Source organism: Diplotaxodon limnothrissa, linkage group LG19, assembly GCF_057381915.1.
Source record: "Diplotaxodon limnothrissa isolate DT_005_m linkage group LG19, D_limnothrissa_male_GT1.1, whole genome shotgun sequence".
In the NCBI taxonomy this organism is placed as follows: Eukaryota; Metazoa; Chordata; class Actinopteri; order Cichliformes; family Cichlidae; genus Diplotaxodon; species Diplotaxodon limnothrissa.
Window position 1 is genome coordinate 20579411 of NC_140614.1, and position 21478 is coordinate 20600888.

The 21478-nt window shown below is 41.8% G+C and overlaps 2 protein-coding genes across 4 annotated transcripts in view; both read right to left on the minus strand.

The window, feature by feature from the left end:
- Positions 1–29: 29 nt before the first annotated feature.
- On the minus strand, positions 30–7975 carry cdkl1 (cyclin dependent kinase like 1 (CDC2 related kinase)). The gene is made up of 10 exons (XM_085343634.1): positions 7941–7975; positions 6180–6370; positions 5134–5255; positions 3308–3380; positions 2881–2971; positions 2220–2420; positions 2013–2095; positions 1813–1869; positions 1556–1717; positions 30–378 (listed from the first exon to the last, which is right to left on the minus strand). Exons 2-10 carry the CDS (start codon positions 6345–6347, stop codon positions 277–279), a joined length of 1059 nt encoding a protein of 352 aa, XP_085199760.1. The 5' UTR covers positions 6348–6370; positions 7941–7975; the 3' UTR covers positions 30–276.
- Positions 7976–8993: 1018 nt separating this feature from the next.
- Positions 8994–21478, minus strand: part of map4k5 (mitogen-activated protein kinase kinase kinase kinase 5) — a 28276-nt gene continuing 15791 nt past the window's right edge. For 2 of the 3 annotated variants that reach the window (XM_085343465.1, XM_085343463.1), the window contains 19 exons: positions 21263–21321; positions 21004–21065; positions 19947–19991; positions 19810–19852; positions 19505–19715; positions 19156–19241; positions 18731–18772; positions 18436–18520; positions 18268–18347; positions 16324–16384; positions 15509–15614; positions 15160–15218; positions 14926–15029; positions 14512–14689; positions 14249–14317; positions 13985–14077; positions 13259–13329; positions 11777–11832; positions 8994–9911 (listed from right to left, as the gene is read on the minus strand). In XM_085343465.1, coding sequence (XP_085199591.1) covers positions 9824–9911; positions 11777–11832; positions 13259–13329; positions 13985–14077; positions 14249–14317; positions 14512–14689; positions 14926–15029; positions 15160–15218; positions 15509–15614; positions 16324–16384; positions 18268–18347; positions 18436–18520; positions 18731–18772; positions 19156–19241; positions 19505–19715; positions 19810–19852; positions 19947–19991; positions 21004–21065; positions 21263–21321 — 1598 coding nt within the window. In that variant the 3' untranslated portion in view covers positions 8994–9823. Of the gene's footprint in view, positions 9912–11776; positions 11833–13258; positions 13330–13984; positions 14078–14248; positions 14318–14511; positions 14690–14925; positions 15030–15159; positions 15219–15508; positions 15615–16323; positions 16385–18267; positions 18348–18435; positions 18521–18730; positions 18773–19155; positions 19242–19504; positions 19734–19809; positions 19853–19946; positions 19992–21003; positions 21066–21262; positions 21322–21478 lie in introns of all 3 variants that reach the window. The other variant, XM_085343464.1, reaches the window with a different exon arrangement.

The window sequence follows — 21478 nt, forward strand, 5'->3', positions numbered from 1 at the left end:
TCAGTCTACTGTGCAGCTACGAGCGGAGCAGCTCACTGCTTCTTGTCTCTATACAAAATCAGCCTGAAACGACGGCGACATACATAAACCAACATGACCTGCTGGGAGTAGTGCATAGACTGACATCAACGAGAGAGATACTAGAGACACCTCATGTGATACACCTCATAAAAAGTGGTTGGAGCTTCATTAAATGTGTTTAAAAAGTGCTACTGGAGTATGCGTCACGTTACTGAGCTCTTGGTGGTGGTTGGACTCGGATCAGGACCAGCGGGATTAGATGTTCGGTAGGTGATAGTTGAATTTGCGCAGGTTGTTGTAGTACCTCTTATTGTCCAGAGCTGGAAAGAAGCTGCTGCTGGTCAACTGTGGCAAATACTGTAGAGCACAAAAATCAGTAAAAACAAGTTTACAAGGGCATTTTTTTAAAGATCGATGAGTTTTACAACCTGAGGTTTGGACTCTGACTGGGTCTCTTTTTCAGAGAGTCTGTTGTGGATTTGCTGCCGTGATTATGATCATTGTCCTGTTGCATGACCGGTTTGACCAGTCGGACAGATGGCCTCGCATTTAATTCTAGAAAACCCCGGAAAACAATTCACGGTCGACTCTATAGCTGTAAGGTTCTTCGAGTGCAAAACAAACCCAGATCTTCACTCCTCCACCACCGTGCTCGACTGTTGGTGTGAGGTGTTTTACTGACACACTGTGTTTGGTTTTTACCAAATGTGGTGCTTATGGCCAAACAAAGTGGAACTTTGGTCTGATCTGTCCAAATGGTATTGTTCCAGAAATCTTGTCATCTGTTTAGTTGCAACGTTGGAAGCTGAAGCTGTGCTAACATGTCCTTTTTAGAGAGAAGAGGCTTTCCTTCCAAACAAGCCACACTTGTTCAGTCTTTTTCACATTCAACATGCTAACTGAGATGTAGCTCTTGTTTTGTTTTTTAGTTTCTCTGAGCATTGCATGATTTGACCTTAGGATGAATTTGCTGGGATGTCCACTTCTGGGAACATTTTGGTTTTGTGTTAACACACACCTGCATGCTACAGTCCTGCAAACTGCCAAAAACCTCTGCTTGTATGGAGTCGGTGACCCTCGTTGATGATCATTAGATAAGTGCACTTTATTAGCAACACTTGACTGCTACTTACCCTCTATGATGGAGAATTGGGGACAAATTAAGAACAAAAATATTGATCATTTTGAGAATAAAGTTGAATTGTGGCGATTGCAGATGTTCTTTCGGGACAAACTGTCATGTTATGTTTTGTAGTTCATCGATGTTGTATTTACCTAAATTTCAGACCTCGGGACCTGATTATCTTTTATTATATCCTGATATATAATAAGTAGTATAAGTGGTATAAGTAGTCATCTATTAATAACATATAAGAAGTAGTTTTTGATTTGTAACTTTTAAGTGCTCGTTTTAATAGTATGAGCCGATATAACCACTGACAATTCTGTATTCAAGTTAAAACACAACCAGTTTGGCACCAGTTATCCCAAATATGGTACGTCATCTTTATCATTGGAACAGAAGGCTGCTCACCCCGGGGGGAATGTGTCTGCGAGGTAAACGTGTCCTTTTGTTGCCGGAGCGGTCCTGCTGTCGAGATGTGCTCTCGTTTCTTTCTCTCAGGCTGTCGAAGTACGGATGCTGGAGGAGCTGCTCACAGGTCAGCCGCTCAGACGGGTCCATCCGCAGACAGCCCTGCACCATCACGTGTGGACAGAGCACCAGAATTTGTCAGTTTTGTAAAACAGCAGCAGGAAGAACTGCAAACATTAAAATAAAAACAACTTCACCTTCATCAGGCTCAGAGTTTGATGTGAGAGGTTTGGATACTTTTGCTCCAAAGATTCCTGCAGAAACCGAAGAGCAAAAGGACTTTTTGAAAAGACAGTCACAAGTTTAGATATTTCTTTTTGTTCATTTATTATTTCAGTGAAATGATCTTTATTCGGCCTTTTCTGACTGAAATAAAGGAAGCAAAACTCGTCGTCACCATCTGTTGTGGCTCTGGAATGGATACTCCACAGAAGAACTGGTTGTTGCTGAAGACCTGCTGGTGTCGAGGAATCAGATCTCCTGGAACATAATCACACAGCGAATAGCGAGTATAACGCATTATACCTCACCGATAAAATTAGGGAAAAAAATTGCTATTTTCTCCGAAAATGTAAAGGCATTTTACGCAGGAGGCTGATCTTACCGAGGGTCTTTATGATCAGGTACAGCTGGTCCATGTCCGACTTCCCGGGCCACAGAGGCGTCCCCGAGAGGAGCTCAGCAAACAGGCAACCGATTGCCCACACGTCCACCGGGGGGCCGTACTGAGTGTCTCCCACCAGCAGTTCAGGGGCGCGATACCAGCGGGTCGCAACGTAGTCGGTGTAGTAGTCACACGGACCAGCTGCCAAACACAGAAATGCACAAAATCCAACATCATTTCAACTATCAGTGAAAACACACATAGTTTCTGCAAAGACTCATTCAGTGAGTAATCCTGGAGCTGCAAACATCATTTAGCCGTTTTCCTGTAATTCAATAAAGCGAATGTTGTCAAAATTTAACCCAGAAAGAGACACTTTGCTCTTTTTCATTGTGTGACACTGAACTGAATATCTTAAGTTTGTTGTTGGGGATTTCTGTTGGTTTTCAGGGAATCATTTCTGAATGAGGGATTAAAACAAATATTAGTAACAAGCCTTGAACTCTTCTATGTGAATCTGAAGCACTGAAACTATCCAGCAAGTACTTAACCAAGTTTAGGGTAACATTCATTAAGTTGTAAATATGAATATGCACTTGTAATGGTAACAGTGACCACTAAGGGGCACTGTCAACACTGTTGCAGCTGCTGATGAACTTACTGAGTATCCTGGCAAAGCCAAAGTCGCAGAGTTTGATGACTTGATGCTTGGTGATGAGAATATTCTCCGGCTTGACGTCTCTGTGGATGCACTGCAGAGACAGTACAGTAGAGTTACACCACTCTATGAACTTAACCACATGCTTTCTGATGGGAGTAGAAAGAGATTGTAGACTTCAAGCCACATTGTTATACGGGGGCCGTTCTAGCGTTTGTTGTGTCTTGGTGATACATTAACTGCTGGTCAGCCACGGGAAAGGAATTCTTGTAAAAAAAAAAAAGAGCCATAAAGCAGAGTGTTTGTTGGGTGGTGGAGGAGGGAGGAGGGTAGTAAGGAATTGAAAAACAAAGCAGAGGGGAAGGTTTGACAACTGGGAAATACGCTACGTGAGGAGTCAGGTGGGAGAAGCGAGCGTGACGTCACTTACATTCTGTTTGTGGCAGAAGTTGACGGCCTGAAGCGTCTGCCAGGTTATACTTTTAACAAGATGCTCTGGGACGCTGTAGGACAAGGAGGAAATCAGTTAACTGATAGACAGAAACTTATTCGAGCTTGAAGGGTATTTGTTGATCTTGGAAAAGATTCTTAGAACAAAATGGGGTTTACTGGAAAATTTCCAAACACATGATGACATTGTCAGAGACTGAGCTTGGAGCTTCACGCTTGCCTGCCTTTCTTAATGTAAGGCCTTTTATTGGAGGGAACAAGCTTCCTGATACACTATCAACAAGCCCAAGTGATGCCAAAAAAACAGACATTAAGATTTCTGCCATGTTTACTAGATTTAGTATTTATATTGTTTATATTTTGTATCGTTATATTGTTTTGGGTCTGTGTGGTGGTGAACAAAAATATAAAACCCCTGGTTTGGTAAAAAAAAAAAGTCTGGGATCAGTAAAATCTGTAAGATGCATGCTCTGGGGGTCATCAATGTCTGTGCAAAACTTTCAGTGTGGTCCGTAAAGTCATTGATGAGGTGGGGTGTGAAGGTGGTAGACCAGGGGTGCCCAATCCCAGTCCATGCATCTCTACTCCAACACAGCGGAATCAAATGGTTTGATTACCTCTTCAGCATGCCATCAAGTTTGGCAAAGGCCTGATAACAAGCCATTCATTTGATTCAGGTGTGTCGGAACAAGGTGCATCCAAAAGCTGCAGGACAGTAGCTCTCAAGGACTGGGATTGGGCACCCCTGTGGTAGACTGACCAGCAAACAGAAATCCAAAGAGGCCAGTCATACAGTATATGGATAAAAGGCTACCTACACTTTATGCCTACGGGAGCTGCTGGGTCATGGAAACCCATGTCACGAAGCTCCCGGCACTCAGCTTTTGTGCTGATGTTAATGCCACAGAAGGTTTGGAGCTTTGCAGTTAGTGAATAAGAAGAATGTTAGCATCCTTCATGCATTCAGCGACACTCCTCTGTAACGTTGCGTGATCTGACACTTTGCAGCCGAGTTGCTGTGGATTCCAAGCACTTTGTGGAATCTTGGAATATCTACGAGGAAAGAAATTTCACAAACTGACTTGCTTTTTGTACCCGATGAAGGTCAGTAAGACCATAATGTTGTGATTTGATAAAATAATGGTTTGTGAGACAGTTTTGGGAGGAGCTTGGAATAGAAGTCGCGTAGCTCGTCACGGTTCATTTAGCAAAACACAAAAAAATACATTTGTTCTGTTTTCTGCTCTGTTTTGTTTCATTTCTAGTTTTCTTTTGCCGCTCTGTGGCTGAAGATGACAGTCAGTAATGGCCAGCCATTTCTTTCTTGAGGCACAATGTTCAACAACTGAGGCTTTGTTGGTCAAGGGGCCGCTATCTACCAGTGTTGCTGGGGAAATGGCTAATTCGAGCGATTTATAACAATCTCAGCCCCTTTCTATCTATTTTGTTGTCTCTTCTTTTGAACCCGTCTGTGGCCTGAAGGCTATAGGCCAGGACTAGAGGAGGGCGGGGGGACTGGAGAGCCAAAACACTCCCTATAAAATGTGGCTCCCTTCCAGCAAAGCATTCTGGGAGGGCATCACTGTAAGCATACCACAGAAAGCCAGTCAGTCTCCCAGGAGATGAGCGTTGTGCCCATCAGAGCTGGACAAAGCGGCATACATGTTATATAAATGAAGTTTGGAGATAGCCGAAAGCCAGGTGTTTGCAATGCTGTTCTTTAAACATGTGCAGTTACAAAGCAACTACCAAGTAAATGCATGCATCTCTTTCTTTCAGGGAGGTTTTGTGGGGAGACACACCCACCCTCTGGGATGGCGGTCCAGCTCGTTGAGGACGGTGTGATCGCAGTACTCGAAGACCAGGTGAAGCTTCCGTTTGCGTCGAAACACTTCGATCAGATTCACCAGGTTGGAGTGTTTCAGTTGCTGCACAGACAGAAAACAGAAATCCCAAACAAACATTACAAGCAGAATCTGCTGCACAGAGGAGTGGCTCATCAGTCTCTGTCTGTATCTCAAACACACTAAACTGTTAAGAGAGGGTAATAAACATGCTGTTGCCCCTGACAACCTGTCCTATTTACGAGCTCCTGATGTCCAGCAGGCCTCCAGCGCTCCCACCCACTGCATGACTAATTAAACCACCAACAAACGCATCGGTACATCTTTGATAAATATGTACATCGTTAACAAAACACATGACTTGACCACAACTGAGCCTAAGCTTCCAATTTACAGCCTAAGAAAGATATTCAACTCGTGCCAGAGGCTTTTTTAAAAGATAACTCAATGTTCACAGACATGTCACACTGCAACTGAAATACTGGAGTCAGCTCTGACCCTGCAGGGTTTTGCCTTCATTTGATTACAGCCCTCTAAACCTTTTCTCAAGTTTGCTGGTTTGAAAGCGAAGTGTTTCCCCTCTGTCGGCAGAATTAATTGCACCGTGTCCCTCCCGCTGGCTGCACAGGAGGAGGAATGCTTTACATTTCCTTGCATTAAAAACAAAATTTAAATCCTCTAAAGACTGAGTTAAAGTTTCAAAACAACAGTTTGGCTGAGAGTTATGATAAAAACTTGATTTGTAAAGTAAAAAAATGTGAATGTTTTACGCTTCCTGCTAATAATTTTATCCTGATGAGTTTTTTATTTGATAAATGTAACTTCGTAAGTCATATATTTCGTTCTTAGTCACATAATTTTATCTTGCAACTCTGCATTAAGAAGACCAGTTTTGTAAAGCAGACTTTAGCATTACATGCCTCTTTTATTCATTTATCATTTTGATGTTTTTCTCTCGCAACTTCTGTACTAATTTGCAAGCTTCTGTCAGACAGGCTGCGTCTTTACCTTGAGCATCCTGATCTCCCTCAGTGCAATTTTTTTAATGATGGGATTATCCTCTGACTCGACAAACTTCTTGATGGCGACGATCTGGCCCGTGTCTTTGTTTCTGCACTTGAAGACGACTCCGTACGAGCCCTCTCCAATCTTTCCAATCTTCTCGTACTTCTCCATACTGAGGAGGAAGCAGTGCTCCTCTGAAAGGAGACAAAACAAAAACTTTACAAGCAGCAGTGGCAGCCTGAAAACAGACAAAGAGGAAAAGAAAGGAAGAAGGGGGCTTTACTTGATAATCTACTGCTTTTATGAATGGTTTACACAAGCCAAGCTGCAAAAATTAGCTTTTTTAAAAACAAACAAACATGTTTTTGCAGCATTAAAAAGTATGAGCAACTTTTGACCCGTCAAAAGCATGCCTGCATGCAAGCTCGTTTTACAGGGATGAAAATGTTAGGGTAACTTCCTAAATGGCCCTGCACAAAGAGGGAACGTTACACCCATCTCCCAGCAGATTGCGTAACAAAAACATTTGCAATGCAAAGTATATTCGGTCATTTCCCTGAGGGGGACACAAAGATAAGACTAATAACATGGTGAGGAGAATATCAAAGTGCTGCACTGAAAAATTTGAATGCATTTCAAAGGGGGAAATACCACCTCTGATTAAAATATAACCTCTAAGTATAACGCCTGATATTTATGATTAAAAGCTGTTATTATGGTCCAGATATCTGAATGAAAGGTGACTCCTGAAGTAAGCAAACATAATTTAATATTTATGAGAAAAGAAGTACAGAAATGTCCACTTGGAATGGCCACACATTATTACATCACTTGCTGACTTCATGTATACACACAAATGACATCTTAATTATTATCTTTTTGTGTGCATTTACATCCTGAGCCACAAATCGGGAGATTATCTTTAATTTATTTGCACCTCAGTCCTTCTGTGCAGCTCCGTGCAACCTACACAAATACTCTGCAGTGGATGGATGTAGTAGTGAGGGGCCTTTAGTGAGAATCATCTGCTTCTGAATGGGAATAAAATGATGACAGATATGATCAACTTCAGAAGAAAAAGGATGGCCACACTAGCTATATCTATCCTGGGACAGTAAGTTGATGTGGTGGAGGAGTGCAAGCACCTGGGAGTCCCATCATCAGACAGCAGACTGAACTAGAAGACCAACACAGAGGCTGTATTCAAGAAGGGTGTGAACAGGGTCTATTTCCTGAGGAAGATGAAGATCCTATTTATCAGTCAGTTGTAGCAAGCACAGCTACAGCTGACTGAATAATCTCATCAAAAGAGGCTGGCTCTGTGATTGGCTGCAAACTGGAAGCACCTTTGAAGCTGTGGTGGAGAGCAAGTCCCTGAACAAACTTCTATTGATCATGGATAACATGGATATTTTGATAGAGGCATCTGTCAGATAACATGATTGTTATTATCAACTATTCATCATTACTTCAACTGCTATAACAAAATAATGTCCCAAATAATGGATAAATACAGCACTTCCCATTTCATCTCTTTACACCTGCCTTCTGTAGTGCCTGGACACTGTATAATTTATTAGAAACAAAAAAACCAAAATTGCTAAATTGATGCCTCGAGAAGGTGCAACTATTTTTTTTTTTTTTTTAAATACCCATGCTACTTTATTTTAACATGGAAATAAAGTGTTTCTGTAAAGCCTATGGACGAATAATCCTGACCATTAAAGTAGAATAACCCAAAATAAATCACATTTATAAACTTACTGTCCGTAAAATGCTCGCAGATGTTTCTTTAGGAGGAAATCCAAATTCAGGAGGACCCCTTTCTTCCTCCAAACAACATCAGCCTGCGAGGTAGACGATCACAGAACAACTACTCCTGCAGCTCCAGCGAGCTCCTGTTTTTAATCCGTAAAGGTGGTTAAATGAAACCTACATCCGGTCGCGCTTTTCAAAATAAAGTGACCCAACTGTAACTGCATTTTTTTTCTTCATTTTTAATGCTGTCACTTCTTTAACATTATCATCATTAATATCCCTTGACTGTGCTTCACTTGCACACCTGTTAAAAATTAAGTATGAAAAGCATTTTATCTTAAAACAAACTCAAATCTTTAACTCCTATTTTGATGAATCAGCTGCGTGTTTAATTTTGGAAGTAAGATCACATGACTTCCGGTGCTGCCCACTGAATAAGTCTCCCTGAACAACAACTTAACACTTCTGCTTTTTTCCACCCTTGTGTCCATAGGAACCACTGACTCCACCCCCCACCTCCAGAGGAAAAGGGAAAGCAGGACTCCTGTGGATTATCACACCTGAGAGAGTTACCTTTGTCAGGCTGTTTACCTACAAACGTCATTATCGTCATGCCTGACTCATTTCAGTCTAACAGGAGAGCTCAACCACTGACACATGGGAAACATTTTAGGGTTGTTTTCTCACACATCTGAGTCCATGTTTACCCGACCATCAAAAACCCTTAAACCACATCAGCCTGATATCATCCAGTACGTAACACTGAGCTGCAAATTTAGTCTGGTCTCACTGCGACCAACTAGCCCAGGGAGTCACATCAGACTGAAAGCAGAACGAAAAAAAGAGGAATAATGGAAACTAAAACTCACCATCACCTGCTCTCCCTAACAAGAGATTATCTCACGACACAAGAATAACCCACAGCTCGTTCTCATGTTAACAACAGCTTTTATTATAAAAACAGTACACATTAAGCAAAGGGAATGCAGAGATGTTAATAAAACCTAGCAGTCCCTCATTTTGTCTTTTTATTTTAAATAAAAATGTACAAAAGTGCTTACATGGTGCAAATAATGATAAGTAAAGGGTCTATAAAAGAGGGGGGGGTAAAGAAAAATAAAAACAAAAGCATGTACAGTATATCCAATTTCTAAAAAAAAAAAAAAAAAAAAAAATGCAGCAGAGCAGGAGATGCAACTATATTACAGAGCAGTAAAAATAACCGAAAGCTGCTTAGGTAGTTAATTTTAACACAGCAGACCGCTCCGTCACCGTGTATAAATCCAACATACCCTCTTACGGAAGATGAGGTTAATAAATATTGCTTAAATAACCCACAGCACTTGTGAGTTTCTGTTTCAACTGATCTATTATTCTCACTACAGAGCTTGTAAAATCTCCTCTCAAGCTTACTAAGGTTTGCCACTGGCAGTAATTATGAGTGACAGACAATAACACAACAAATCTCCCATGGTTTCCTAATACAATCACAATTCTTGTGAATTTTAATGGCACTTTTGTAATAATACCGCTAGATAATTTGTTTGTAACTCAGTCCACAGAACAGGAAAGTGAGGAAAACGCTAAGTAATGATGATTATTCAAGCTTTTTACTGCTTCTCCTCCTGCTCGTAACAGTCCTCGCATTGTTTGAGATGACGGAGGCTACAGTTAACGTCTTGCTGGTGAAAGGCTACGTATGAATCCGAACTGACCAGGCTCCTCTTTTACTGACCTGCAGATCCCGTGATCAGTAACAAAAGCTCCCAAAAACGCTTTTAAACCGGACAATTCTCGTAACAGAAACGCAGGTCTAAGAGTGTCATTTTCTCCCAAAAGTGAGGCCTCTTATCCACTTTTCAAAGACCTGGCGAGTCACTGGCTGAGGATCAGTAACTGTTCTCATGACCTGCTAAAATATAGAGGTTGCTCAGGGCCGTGGGGTTGTCGGTCGGTCGACTCTCTAAGACCACCACCCTGCAACAGAAACACAGGAACAGCAGTTTGTAAGAAAAACATAATATCCTGTTTCTTTACACAACAGTCATTTAATGCAAGGAAGCCATTTTTCCCCCACTCGCTTTGCTTTTACTGGAAATCCCTGCTGCTCTCTTGATTTTCCACTTCGATCACTTCCTCTCGTCTACACAGCTCTGACAACAACGTGTCTTCCCGGTAATTACTTTTCCAAAAACCCCTACAACACGATCCAGGTGTTTCAACTAAACCCTCATTCCCTCATCATCTAAAATCCTGGAAGATTCTTCTTATCACTCGTTGTTTTCCCCACACATAATCTGATCAAAAAGGTCTAAAGCCCTGATTTACATTTGTTGGGAATCTATATAAAGCCTACAACGTAACCTACATAAGTGGTTGACGTTGCTAGCATTTATGCTGGTGCATTACGTGTTCATTACCACGTGGTTGTGTCCTGGTGTTTTATATGTGGTGTCAGTCATGATAGAAATAAAATGCAGGGACTTTTTCATATTCATGTTTGTTCCTGGAGTTCTACATTCCTTGACTTCCTGATGTCGTTTCAGGAATTTGCTGACATTTGTGAGTCCTTACTTTAATGCTATGATTATTATTTCTCATATTAAGGGGGTGACTGTTATTCTGTCACTAATAAATCAAAAACTGTGGCGAAACAGCACAGGAGGAATTGATTGTGCTGATCAGGCAAATCACAATTACATTGACCTGAGATGGACATGAGATTATGCCGTAAGATTTCAGAAGGGTTATAGTGTAGCTAGACGTAGATTCCCCAGTGAAGCATTAATCTTATGTTACTGTATTGTTTTTTTAAATTGATAAAAATGGGTAAAATTGATGTTTTTAGTGATGAAAATTATGCATATTTTATGTGTAACACTCAAAGATCAGTTTGAAAAATGCAGAGAAACAACGAGAAGACAGCTGGTTGACTTCGTTCACCCACAGCTTTGATCAGATTATTGACAGTCTGATAAAAAAAAAAAAGAAAAGAAAAAAGGCTGAACTGCACTGAAACTGACATTAGCGACGTGTTGCATAATGTTCGTGGTTTCAGTGTGCAGAGTCATGCATGTTAAGTAATCAACAGTCAGATGACGGCCAGATCAGGACGGCAGTGGGTGCATCTTCAGATGCCATCGGCCTTGTGGCGGTGACAGCTGAGCGGAGAAGCTGCAGTCTATACTGCCCGTTCCATCAGATGAAATTACAGAGGCGCGGAGAGACACTCAAACCAGGCTGGCAGTGCCCAGGCGGCGGTGAATAAAACATGGCGGGCTGGGCAGCAGAGAGTGGCCTCGCTCTGGTGCCACAAGTCGGGGCGGCTCCATCAGGAGTCACCGCTCAACGAGAGGTGCTGCTGGGAGATCGTCCTCCAGTTTGAGCATGCTCTGTTTGACTGAGTCTAAAAATCACATCCTGCTTCATCTGCAGCTGAGAGCAGTCACCACAGAGAGCGCAATCGTAATTTACTACAGTGTTACCTAAAAGTAAATCAATAAGACGATTTGATGAGGGACAACCAAAGTAACACACTTGAAAGTAAATGTCTGAGTGCAGTGACAGATGAGAATTGTCTGCTCAAAACGTTATGGGTGAGGAGGTTGTTTGGTGGTTCTCAGGTAATGGAAAAACACACCTGAGGGATAACGGTCATAAACTAGCGGGACAGGTTTCATGGGAATTATGGGATGAATAAATAGCTATACCAAAAAATAATACCAAAAAACAAACAAAACAATTAATAATAGAACAGAGATGCTTAAAAGAGGAGGGAATGTAGGCTGTGGCTGTACTTCCTCTACTGATGACATATCTGAAGTGTAAGGATCTGTACCAACCTGTCAGATCCAAGGAGGCGGAAGACTCTGCTTGGATCAGAAATCTCCTGGGTTACCTTCAAAAGAAACACAAACACACACACACGCACACACATGCACACACGCGCACACACGCGCACACACGCGCACACACGCGCACACACGCGCGCACACGCACACACGCGCACACGCACACACGCACTCATGTGACAACTGGCTGTATATCAGAAGTACTGCTGGCAGTGAAGGTAAACTGTAGCGCAAGAATAACAAAATATAAAGCTTCTTAAACTGCATGGGGACATACACGAAAGGCTCTGTGGTGTTACATCACACCTCTCTCATTAACACACCTCTCTCATTTCACTATCAGCTATTAAAAGATCTGCAGAATTCCCAAATTACTCCATCTCCTGTGTTTAAATTTTGAATTCACAGACTTCCCCTTTTATAACAGACTATCTAATGTTTTTAACAAGCCCTCAGTGCCATCTCTGCTGTGTACCTATGAGCCTGGAGCTTACTGTTACCTCTACTCACAATATGTAGCCTGACACCATGCAGGGTAAAGGACAGGGGCCCCTTCAAAACACTCATATGCTGGCATGTCATGAAAACTTGTTGACAGATGTGAGACAGTGAGTGGCTGACACCTGCTAGGTGTAAGACCTTGGCCCTGGGAGAGATCTGATCTGTTTAAGTCTAAAAGAGAACAAGGTCTCGGGTGTTCACAGATGCACCCACCGAGGAAAGCACGGATCACCAGACCCGCCCCCCCCTCTGAATGCCTTCGCTTTTCACAGGAATCATAACAAGACAAAGGCTGAATTATTTAGCAGCTTCTCCCTGTTGTGTGACGGGTTTCGCTTATGATTGAGTATGAATTTTGCATGACTGCTGACATTTCGAAAATCCTTGCTATGGTCGATCTGTCAAGCTGGGCCGGGCACGGACTCAGGGCACAGACCTTCTGTTTCATTCGAGTGCTGCTGGACCATGTCTCACACAGCCAGCTTTCAAAAGGGCAGCCCCTAAGGCCATATCAATTTTCATTTAAGCAGAATGCTTCACCTCTCTGCGATCCCTTGAACTTTTATTGTACCGCTGAGCGCATCTCATGATCAGGTTAGCTTGGAATCCCTCTGTGGAAAGGTGGACAAATTCATTACCACGCTCTAACACAAAGACACGCTGTTTGCTCCACCTGAGGGCTAATCTCCTGGGATCACCTACAGCTTGCAGCCACACACATAAACAGACACTACGGGTCTTTGTTGACAGGAGAGAGAGGTGTTTGTTCATGTGTACAGCACACAAGCCTGTGTCAAGGATGTTAACACATACTGCATTCACAGTTTCCACCCTGGCACCTATTGAGGAACCATGAAAATGATGGTGAAATTTTAAATATCACGGTTCTTGTTAAGAGCACAAGAAAAAGAAAAAGAAAAAAAAGCAGGTTTTATTTTTCTCCCCAGGGTGATTAAAATGACTGTATTTTACCTCATTGGACTTGAAGCTCTTTCCTTGCATGCCATGTTTCCAAAAGGCCAGAACGCTGTCCTGAAGGCACACTGTTACAATACAGAGGAAACTGTGTGTTAGTGCACAAACAGGTCAAACATTACCCAAGACTAATCAATTTAATGCTATGATACATTTACACAGCCCTTTTTTACAACTTCAGTCTGCGCTTATAACTGGGGCGCTGCTTTACAGCTCACTCGGCTGGTTGGGTGACCTAAGTGCCGAGTGGGGTCCTGGCTTTGACTCTGGACCATTTCCTGTGTGTCACAAAAGGACCCCCTGATGATCCTCTAATCATCATCAGGGGGTCCTTTTGTCCCTCTGTGGGGGGTTACTCCCACTAGGTTTATATCTGGGACTCCCCACCATTTGACCTTAGAACTGAAGAAGCTTCTCAGATGAGAGGTGAAACGTCTTCAAGCAACTTAAAGAAGTCCAGACGCTTTTCTTTGCAAGCTCCTTTGACTACGATGACCTGGATGACTGAGAACCTTCACAGACATATGTGTCATTAATGGTTTCCTGTCTGTGCTCTACTGTCCCTGTCCAATGAAAATGTCCAAAAAATTATTATAAATCTGTTTCGCACTGGAGTTTATAAAACACTTCCTTTAAAATTAAGAAATGTAATCTTTTACTAACAAGAAACATTTTCCAGAACCAAAACTTCTTTTAAACACTGATGCCTTTCAGAAATCTCACCAACAGCTTCGATGCAGAAGTCAAAGCTGAGCTCAGAAGCCAGCTTCTTGTTGGATTTCAGTCTGCCCAGGAGATTAACGATCTTCACATTTTCTGGGGAGAGAAATATAATTATTGTTGTGCTGTATGTATATGTGTATTCTCCTCAGCGAGTGGGCCAATCTGAATGAAATCCGATCACGAATTTGAAAAAGTGCCGCAGGGATCTTGCTACTAGTAGTAATGCTGGTTGATACAGTTTGTGTACAGTGTACAGACACTTACGGTCCAAACACACCAACACTGTGTCTCTCTCCAGCTGGGTGACATGGATTGCGTCCACCTGCTGATTACCTGTGGGGAGAGAAGTGCTCAGTAACCGTCCTGCTCTCCAACTCTTTCTTCTATTACTTAGTTTATTTTGCAACACTACTGGATTTGCCATCAGTTCACTAATGCTACACACGCTTTTGTTTTTCTTCAATTTTTTTATCCAAGCATCTTGAATTCTTCCACAATTCTTAAAACAACGCACATGTTAGACTTACCTGGTCCAATTTCTGTGAACCATGATGAGCAGGAGTTGAGGTTGATAGTCTCAAAGCAGACCACCTGACTCGGCTCTGTGGCCTGGCTGATGGCAACACACACCAGAGGATACTCCTGCTCTGGAACCACCAGCATCTCAAACACCTTTAGCGGGCTGGGAAGAGGGAAGTCAAAGTGCTGCGCCAGGAAGAGAGAAGCAACATGTTATCTATGATCACCGGTGTTCCGCTGTTTAAAGTACAAGAGCATCAGTTTTATATAATTATGCTTATGGAGACACTTTCACAATGAGCTGTGGAGCAAAGGAGTAAAATCAAACATGCATGCAAGTTATGAAGCACAACCTTACTGGAAAAGCAGAGGCTTAATTAGAGATGTTCATGTTTCTGCTGTGAGAAAAATAACCAACTGACCTTGATGAGCATAAATCTCTGCATGGGCTCATACCACTGCAAAAGGACAATCCCAGACTGAAGCGCTCCACACAGGTACTTGTGGCCAGTATACGGGTTTCTCACTGTGGATCAGAACAAAAAGTCAGAAGAGCATACAAAACTAAAATGTTGTGGCAAAAAAAGGAGGCCATGATGCAACTTTTATACAGACACGGTTTAATATGCAGGGTTTAAAGGGGAAAAGCCACTCACCAATGCAGCACTTGTGACAGCCCTTTGTGTCAGGGATCTTAGTTGTCAAGGCAAATCTCCTGAGGAGAGAAAGAGTCAAGTTGTCGTGACCACAGTCTTAAAAGAGCTGATGACGTCTAGAATCAGGGAAGTTGGCCTGTGGTTCTCTTTTTCTCTGTACCGCTGCAGCAGTTTGTCACAAAGGTAAAAGAACAACAAAAAGACTGCACAGCATGGGCGTAGCAGCAACACTTTAAATGAGAAAACCAGTGGTGTGATCTTATCACAGTGTGTCAGGCGCCTGCTGAAAATGCGGTTAGATAATCTTATTTATGAGTTTCAGATACCAAACCAGGCCTTTCGAGCTTACTTGGGCAAAGGGAAGCGATGAGTCTGGAACTGAGCGGCCAGGCCCGGCTTCTTCATCTGCTCGAACAGCCCGATGAGATTGTGGGAGTACAGCTGGAAGGTTTTACCTGCACAGCGTGGGACACAGCGTATCCCATCATCAGTTTCATTACGGGCAATAATTTCTAAATATTTTTGACAAACTTGGATCTCCTGAAGCAGTTTTCACATGTAGAAAGGTTAGATGTGGACAGGGGTAAAAACAGAAGTGTGATGATGATGATGTGAGTCATGATTACCTTCTGATGAAGCCAGTTAATAGAATATCAAATCAAGCCAGGGGAGAGGAGGGTGGACAGTGTCCAAGGGAAGAGGAGAAGAGAACAGAGGTTAAGTAAACCAAGGTGCAAAACTGCTGAAGGTAAAACCGAAAGCAGACCTGACGCTTCATAATCCCATCTTCAACTCTTAAGATGAGAAAAGGAGAAGTCGTTGGGACATCCAATTGAAGACAGTTTGGTTTCAAATGATAGCTAGCACATCTGATTTCTATATGGAAGACACTGCTCTTTGCAAGCGTAGCCAAGGGTAATATAACTGCGTTTCTTCAGTAAAGGGACAGGCCGTAAAGCCAGATGTGCCCCTCTTGGGTCACTGCTACAAGTATAAAGCTATTAGAGAGGCTTTCTGGGGCTAAACAAAGTACACAGTTATTTTTGGGCACAGATATAGCGGATGTGTTGCCTCAGGGGAGCAGCCAGATAACACAGGACAAAGAAGCAGCAGGTTATGACTGTGGCTGTTAAAGCAGGAGGTTGTTATAAATCCATCACCTACCTGATAAAGACATCAGGTTGTTGTTGATAACGTACAGCCACGTGCATTTCCTTGGGAAGAGCTAAACAGAGATTCAAACACAATAATTCAATAACTAAACATTGGCTTGTAAAAGAACAGAGTCAACAGTCAAACTGTCCAATCAGAGCTCAGCAAGTTTTCTCCACACCTCAAAACACAAATAATTCATTATGATGTACCAAACTCTTTATTGTGTTTCGGTTGTTTTGCTCCACCAACTTTAGGATTATGATTAAAGATGAAAAGTGACGAGATCGGTTCTGTTTATCAGTCTGACTCTTTAGCAGATGTCTGACTGCTTTCTGTATACACAGGGTTTCAGTACAACAGCTCATTATGTCTCAACTTGACACTGAAGTAGAAAGAGAAATGAAAACTTAAAAAGGTCAAAATAAATTCTTAAAAAAAATAAAATAAAAAACACTACAATGCATGCACACACTTCTGATTATTTAAACAACTAAGATCAACTCACATTGCTTATTAGAATTGTGTAATGCACTCAAGTTCCGAAATAGCTGGTGTTCTTTGCACAAAGCCCAAACTGACTGAGATGTTGAAAGCTCGTTTCTTCCTCTCTGCCATGATTGTGTCAAAATTTGATAAAAGAACGTGATCAGCTTGGACGTATATCAATCAGAAGGAACTAATAATTTGTGACCAGTTTGTGCAGGCTACAACTGCCAGCCCATGAATAATTTATTTTAATTATGATCGATTTATCTCTAACAAAATATGTATCACAGACTTTGTAGGTAGCTGCAGTTAAACCACAGCTTAAAAAACCATTACTTAAACTGGGGGTCTTAGCTATTATAGACCAATCTCCAAACTTCTTATTTCTAAAATTCTTAGTAGTATTTATCAAACAATTAACTGATCATTTGCAGAGGAATGGTTTATTTGAAGAGTTTCAGCCAGAATGCAGAGTACATCAGAGTGCACTCCACAAACCGCACTAGCAAAGCTTACAAATGATCTCGTGGCCTCTGATAGTACACTCATCTCTGTGCGTCTGTGTTTTATATATTCAGCTATGAAGTCAGATTAAAATTAATTAGTTAAACTACAGGCATATAAACTGGTGTGTGAATGTGTGTGTGAATGGGTGGATGACTGGATGTGTAAAGCGCTTTGCGGTCCTTAGGGACTAGTAAAGCGCTATACAAATACAAGCCATTTCCCATTTCCCATAAAGGCTTGGATGAGCTACTATCAATCTTCCAAATTCTGAATTCAAATGAAAGTGAGGTTTGATCTGAATTCGGTGATTTTTGACCATGATATATCCTTCAATGTGCACATTAAACAACTATACAGGACTAATTCATGCATTCATTGTTTCTAGGCTGATCAGGTTGCTTTTACAGTTCCATAAAAAGCCCCTAGTTAATCTAAAATGCTGCAACAAGAGTACCAAAAGGGACTATAAAAATATATATTAGCTTCTGGTCTTTAGCTCCCTGTTGGATTGAAAATCTTTTTCCTCACATATAAAGTCTTGTGTAATCTGGCCCCATTGTAACTCGAAGACCTCATACTATCATATTATCTCAACAGAGCACTTTGCTCACAGACTGCAGGCTTCCTTGGGTTTCCTAGAATTTCTAAAAGTAAAATGGTTTCAGAGCCTCCCTCCTGTGGAACCAGTTTGGATTCAGGAGACTATTAAGATTAGATTGAAAACTTTCATTTTTGATAACGCTTTCAGCTATGGGTGGATTCTGAATTATCCCTTAGTTATGCTGCAGTAGAACACCCATGATAAATATAATATAAAGCAGCTTTTGTGTATTCCTGCCTGAAATCAATAAAACAGTTTTATCTGTGTGCGTCCCATAAAGACTCCCAAGCAATAGAATCAGGGTGGAGCTTCACAAAAAATTACAATTTCATTTTCAAGCAAGTTTCAGCTGCTGTTACCTGCTCCATTGTAGCTTCATGCAACTCATTAAGATTCAGAGTATAAATGCCATCTTCTGTCCCAAAGATTAGGTACTGATCTAGAAGAGGGATTAAAAAACAACAACATTGTGTTAGTAAAATAGCCGAAACCCTCTGTGTGTGGTATGCTCACTGCTCTTTGTGTACCTTTGGTGTCTGGATGGATCCATGACGTGGCACAGTTGATCTTCAATGGACAGCCATCAAACACTTTAGAGAAGCAGGCTCCCATCTGCAATGAAAAGCAGCACAGCTCAAAGCAGGCAGCCTCTTAAATGTCAGCCAGAGTTTAATGAGCTGAGCTGAACCACAAAGCAGAAAGCTCTGTGGACCCCAAATATCTACAGAATGTACAGTAGAAGCTCAGACGAGAGTTTAATAACAGTCTCAGTGAAAGCGGGACGGCGGGAACCGTGAAGGACAATACAAATGATTCACTCACCAGTACTTTAGGAGTGGGTGGCAGGCCGTTGATAGCTGGTTTCTAAGGAGGAGGGGAGGAAATGAAAACCATAAGATAATATAGATGCAAAAGACAGAACAATTATCCTAAACTTAGCTCCATAATTTTAAAACCAGCCTGAACAATAAGCAAAAGAACAAAATGCTTGTGTGAGTGTCCTGTCAAAGTCAATTAAATATGAAACATGAATGGATGCCAAGTTTCCCCCATTAACCAGCCACATTTGGATATAACAAAGGAAAAGCATCATATTTGAGGTTTCAGTTTGAGTTCAGTCAGCTAGCTGGAGGCACTGCATGTATCAAATGTATGCTGTATGTTGTAGTATCACATGACATTTTATCCTTAATCCAATGAGACTAAATGTAGCTATTATGTGTTACAATCAGAAACTATAAACTCACAGGGAATTCCTTTTTCTCCTTCCGGTTTTGCTCACTGGATGGTGGCTTGGGACTCCCTCCATTCACACTGCCATCTGAATCATTATCTGTAATGAAAAACCAGGCAGGTAAAATTACACTTACACAGTATTAATATCAGTTCACGCTGTCAAACAAGGAGGGTGTGAATCCAAAGATCAACCATGTTTACATCAGGCTCCCTTACCTTTAAGTTCAGATTTACTTGGAGCTTGCAAAAAAAATAAAACATTTCAGCGCTTATGAAGAAAAATGAAGAAGACAAAGTATGCAGACTCATACTGTGAATAAATCTGGATTTAGAAATAGACACAGATATGCTGAGACTCACCAGGATCCGAGGAGTGCGACAAAAGGCCGGGGCTACTGACGCTGGCTGACAGGAGGTCTGGAGATGAGTTCTCCACCTTGTTGCCCTGCTCAGGTGTGCTCTGTCTGCGAGCCACTTGGCTCGGTCCATTCTCCGAGTTAGGGAACCTCTTTACTGTCACAGACCTCTCATCGTTAAGGCCCATTTCCTCTGATGAGGTGCTTGAAGTTGGCTGAGAAGAAACATAACACTACAACACATTTAATCTTTACTTAAACCTAAAAAAAATTACAGCAAAAGTAGACATCTTTAAATTTAGGTGTTACCTTTGGAGGCAGAGGAGGAGGAACGCCTGGCTTGATGGTTGATCTGAAATTGAACCATTTTTAGCAGTAAGGTGTAAACCAGCAGAACAAAAGGTCATGCATTCATGATAAAATTTAAATCTGATGGCATAACTCACCGCTCCGTATCATCAAAGGCATCTTCAAGATGGGCGACGTGTCCCCTATAGGACAAACAGTAATGAGTAACGCGGAAAGTAAGACTCATTTGGGTTTAGGAGGAATGCAAATGTTTATATGAAGTCCTATCTTTGAATGAGAACAATGAGGGGAAGATTCTGTGTTACTACAGACTTTAGATCACATTTGAGGTGACCTAAACCTACTGGGGACAATGATATTATTATGACTATGACCACTACTATAAACTACCAGTTAAAAGTAGGTTTCAAAACAGCTTCAATGCAGTTGAGCCCAAAATGGTTAGGCTGACATTTCAGCACTTTTTCTCTTCACACAACAGTAGTACACACAGCTTAAATCTACAGTAATCGTCACACCACACATGGTGAATGAAGAGGAGGCAGAAAGGGAGGTGGGCGGACCACGCTGAAAAAATGGTTGTGGCGCAGCAAGGAGGGTGTGGATTGGATGGCGTAGCTTATTACAGCACATGCAGTGTTAGTGTTACCGTTGGAACAATTCATCCTCAACGCTTTTGAGAAGGCTCCTTCGAGGGACAAGACGAGAGCGACACCGACAGTCAAAAAGAGGACAGAGAGAAGGTGAAGGAGGAAAAAAAACCCAAAAAACAAACAAACAGTCAAAGCACATGGACATGTGAGAGGGAGCTTAAAGACCAAAGTGACATTTCAAAGTGCAAAAGGGGGGCAAGGGGAGTAGGGGAGTGAGCTCATGTACAGCCATAGGTTAGGTCCAGTGAGCAAGCATGTTAATATGAGACACAGTGAAGAAAATCTATATACACAGAGAATCAAGAATGAGTAGTTTCTTTAGGACTAACATGTTTTGACTGTCTCAAAGTAAAAAAACAAACAAAACAAACTCAGACGATGTGAAATCCAAACAACAACAAATCTTTAATTTGCCTTAAATTCATTTGTCTGGTTAAGCCTCATGAGGCGCATTTATCTAAGACAAACCAGGTAGAGACTGAACGAGAACAACTGGGGGTAAATGGGAGCAGTTCCCATGACAACAGTTTCCATGGATCACCTGGTTGTTATTCCTCCTTCTGCAAAAGGACTCCAGGGGGAGAAGTCATTATCTTTGACATCCTGTGGAAAAGCATACATTCACAGAAATAGATATTTACATAGCTGCAGTTTTGTTAATCATCTGATATCTTTTTACTCCACACACACGCACGCACGCACGCACACGCACACACACACACACACGCACACACACACTACAAACAGAAACTAAAATTAGTGTTAAACAGAAAATGATTTAAACAGAACATGATAATCACCGTTTCATAATGAGCCGCAGTTTCCTTCTGTACTGGTGCTTTAAACTGGAGCTTGTCAACTGTAAAAAACAGAGATGGTGTTTCTTTTCTTTTCTCCCTTTCTTTGCGCACATCTTTGACACTAGAGGGCATCAGCATCCAACACTTCAACACACACAAAGCACTGGAGTTATCAACATTGGGCATTAGTACCAGAAAACTTGGGAAAAAATTCCT

What these genes read in the sequence shown, in the direction of transcription:
- cdkl1 (XM_085343634.1), bottom strand. Translation starts at nt 6,347, where the DNA reads ATGGAGAAGTACGAGAAGATTGGAAAGATTGGAGAGGGCTCGTACGGA. An exon ending in CTGGACCGCCATCCCAGAGG is followed by an intron (nt 3,381 to 5,133) that starts GTGGGTGTGTCT and finishes CTTGTCCTACAG; the next exon opens with CGTCCCAGAGCATCTTGTTA. An exon ending in GCAGACACATTCCCCCCGGG is followed by an intron (nt 379 to 1,555) that starts GTGAGCAGCCTT and finishes TGTGCTCTACAG; the next exon opens with TATTTGCCACAGTTGACCAG.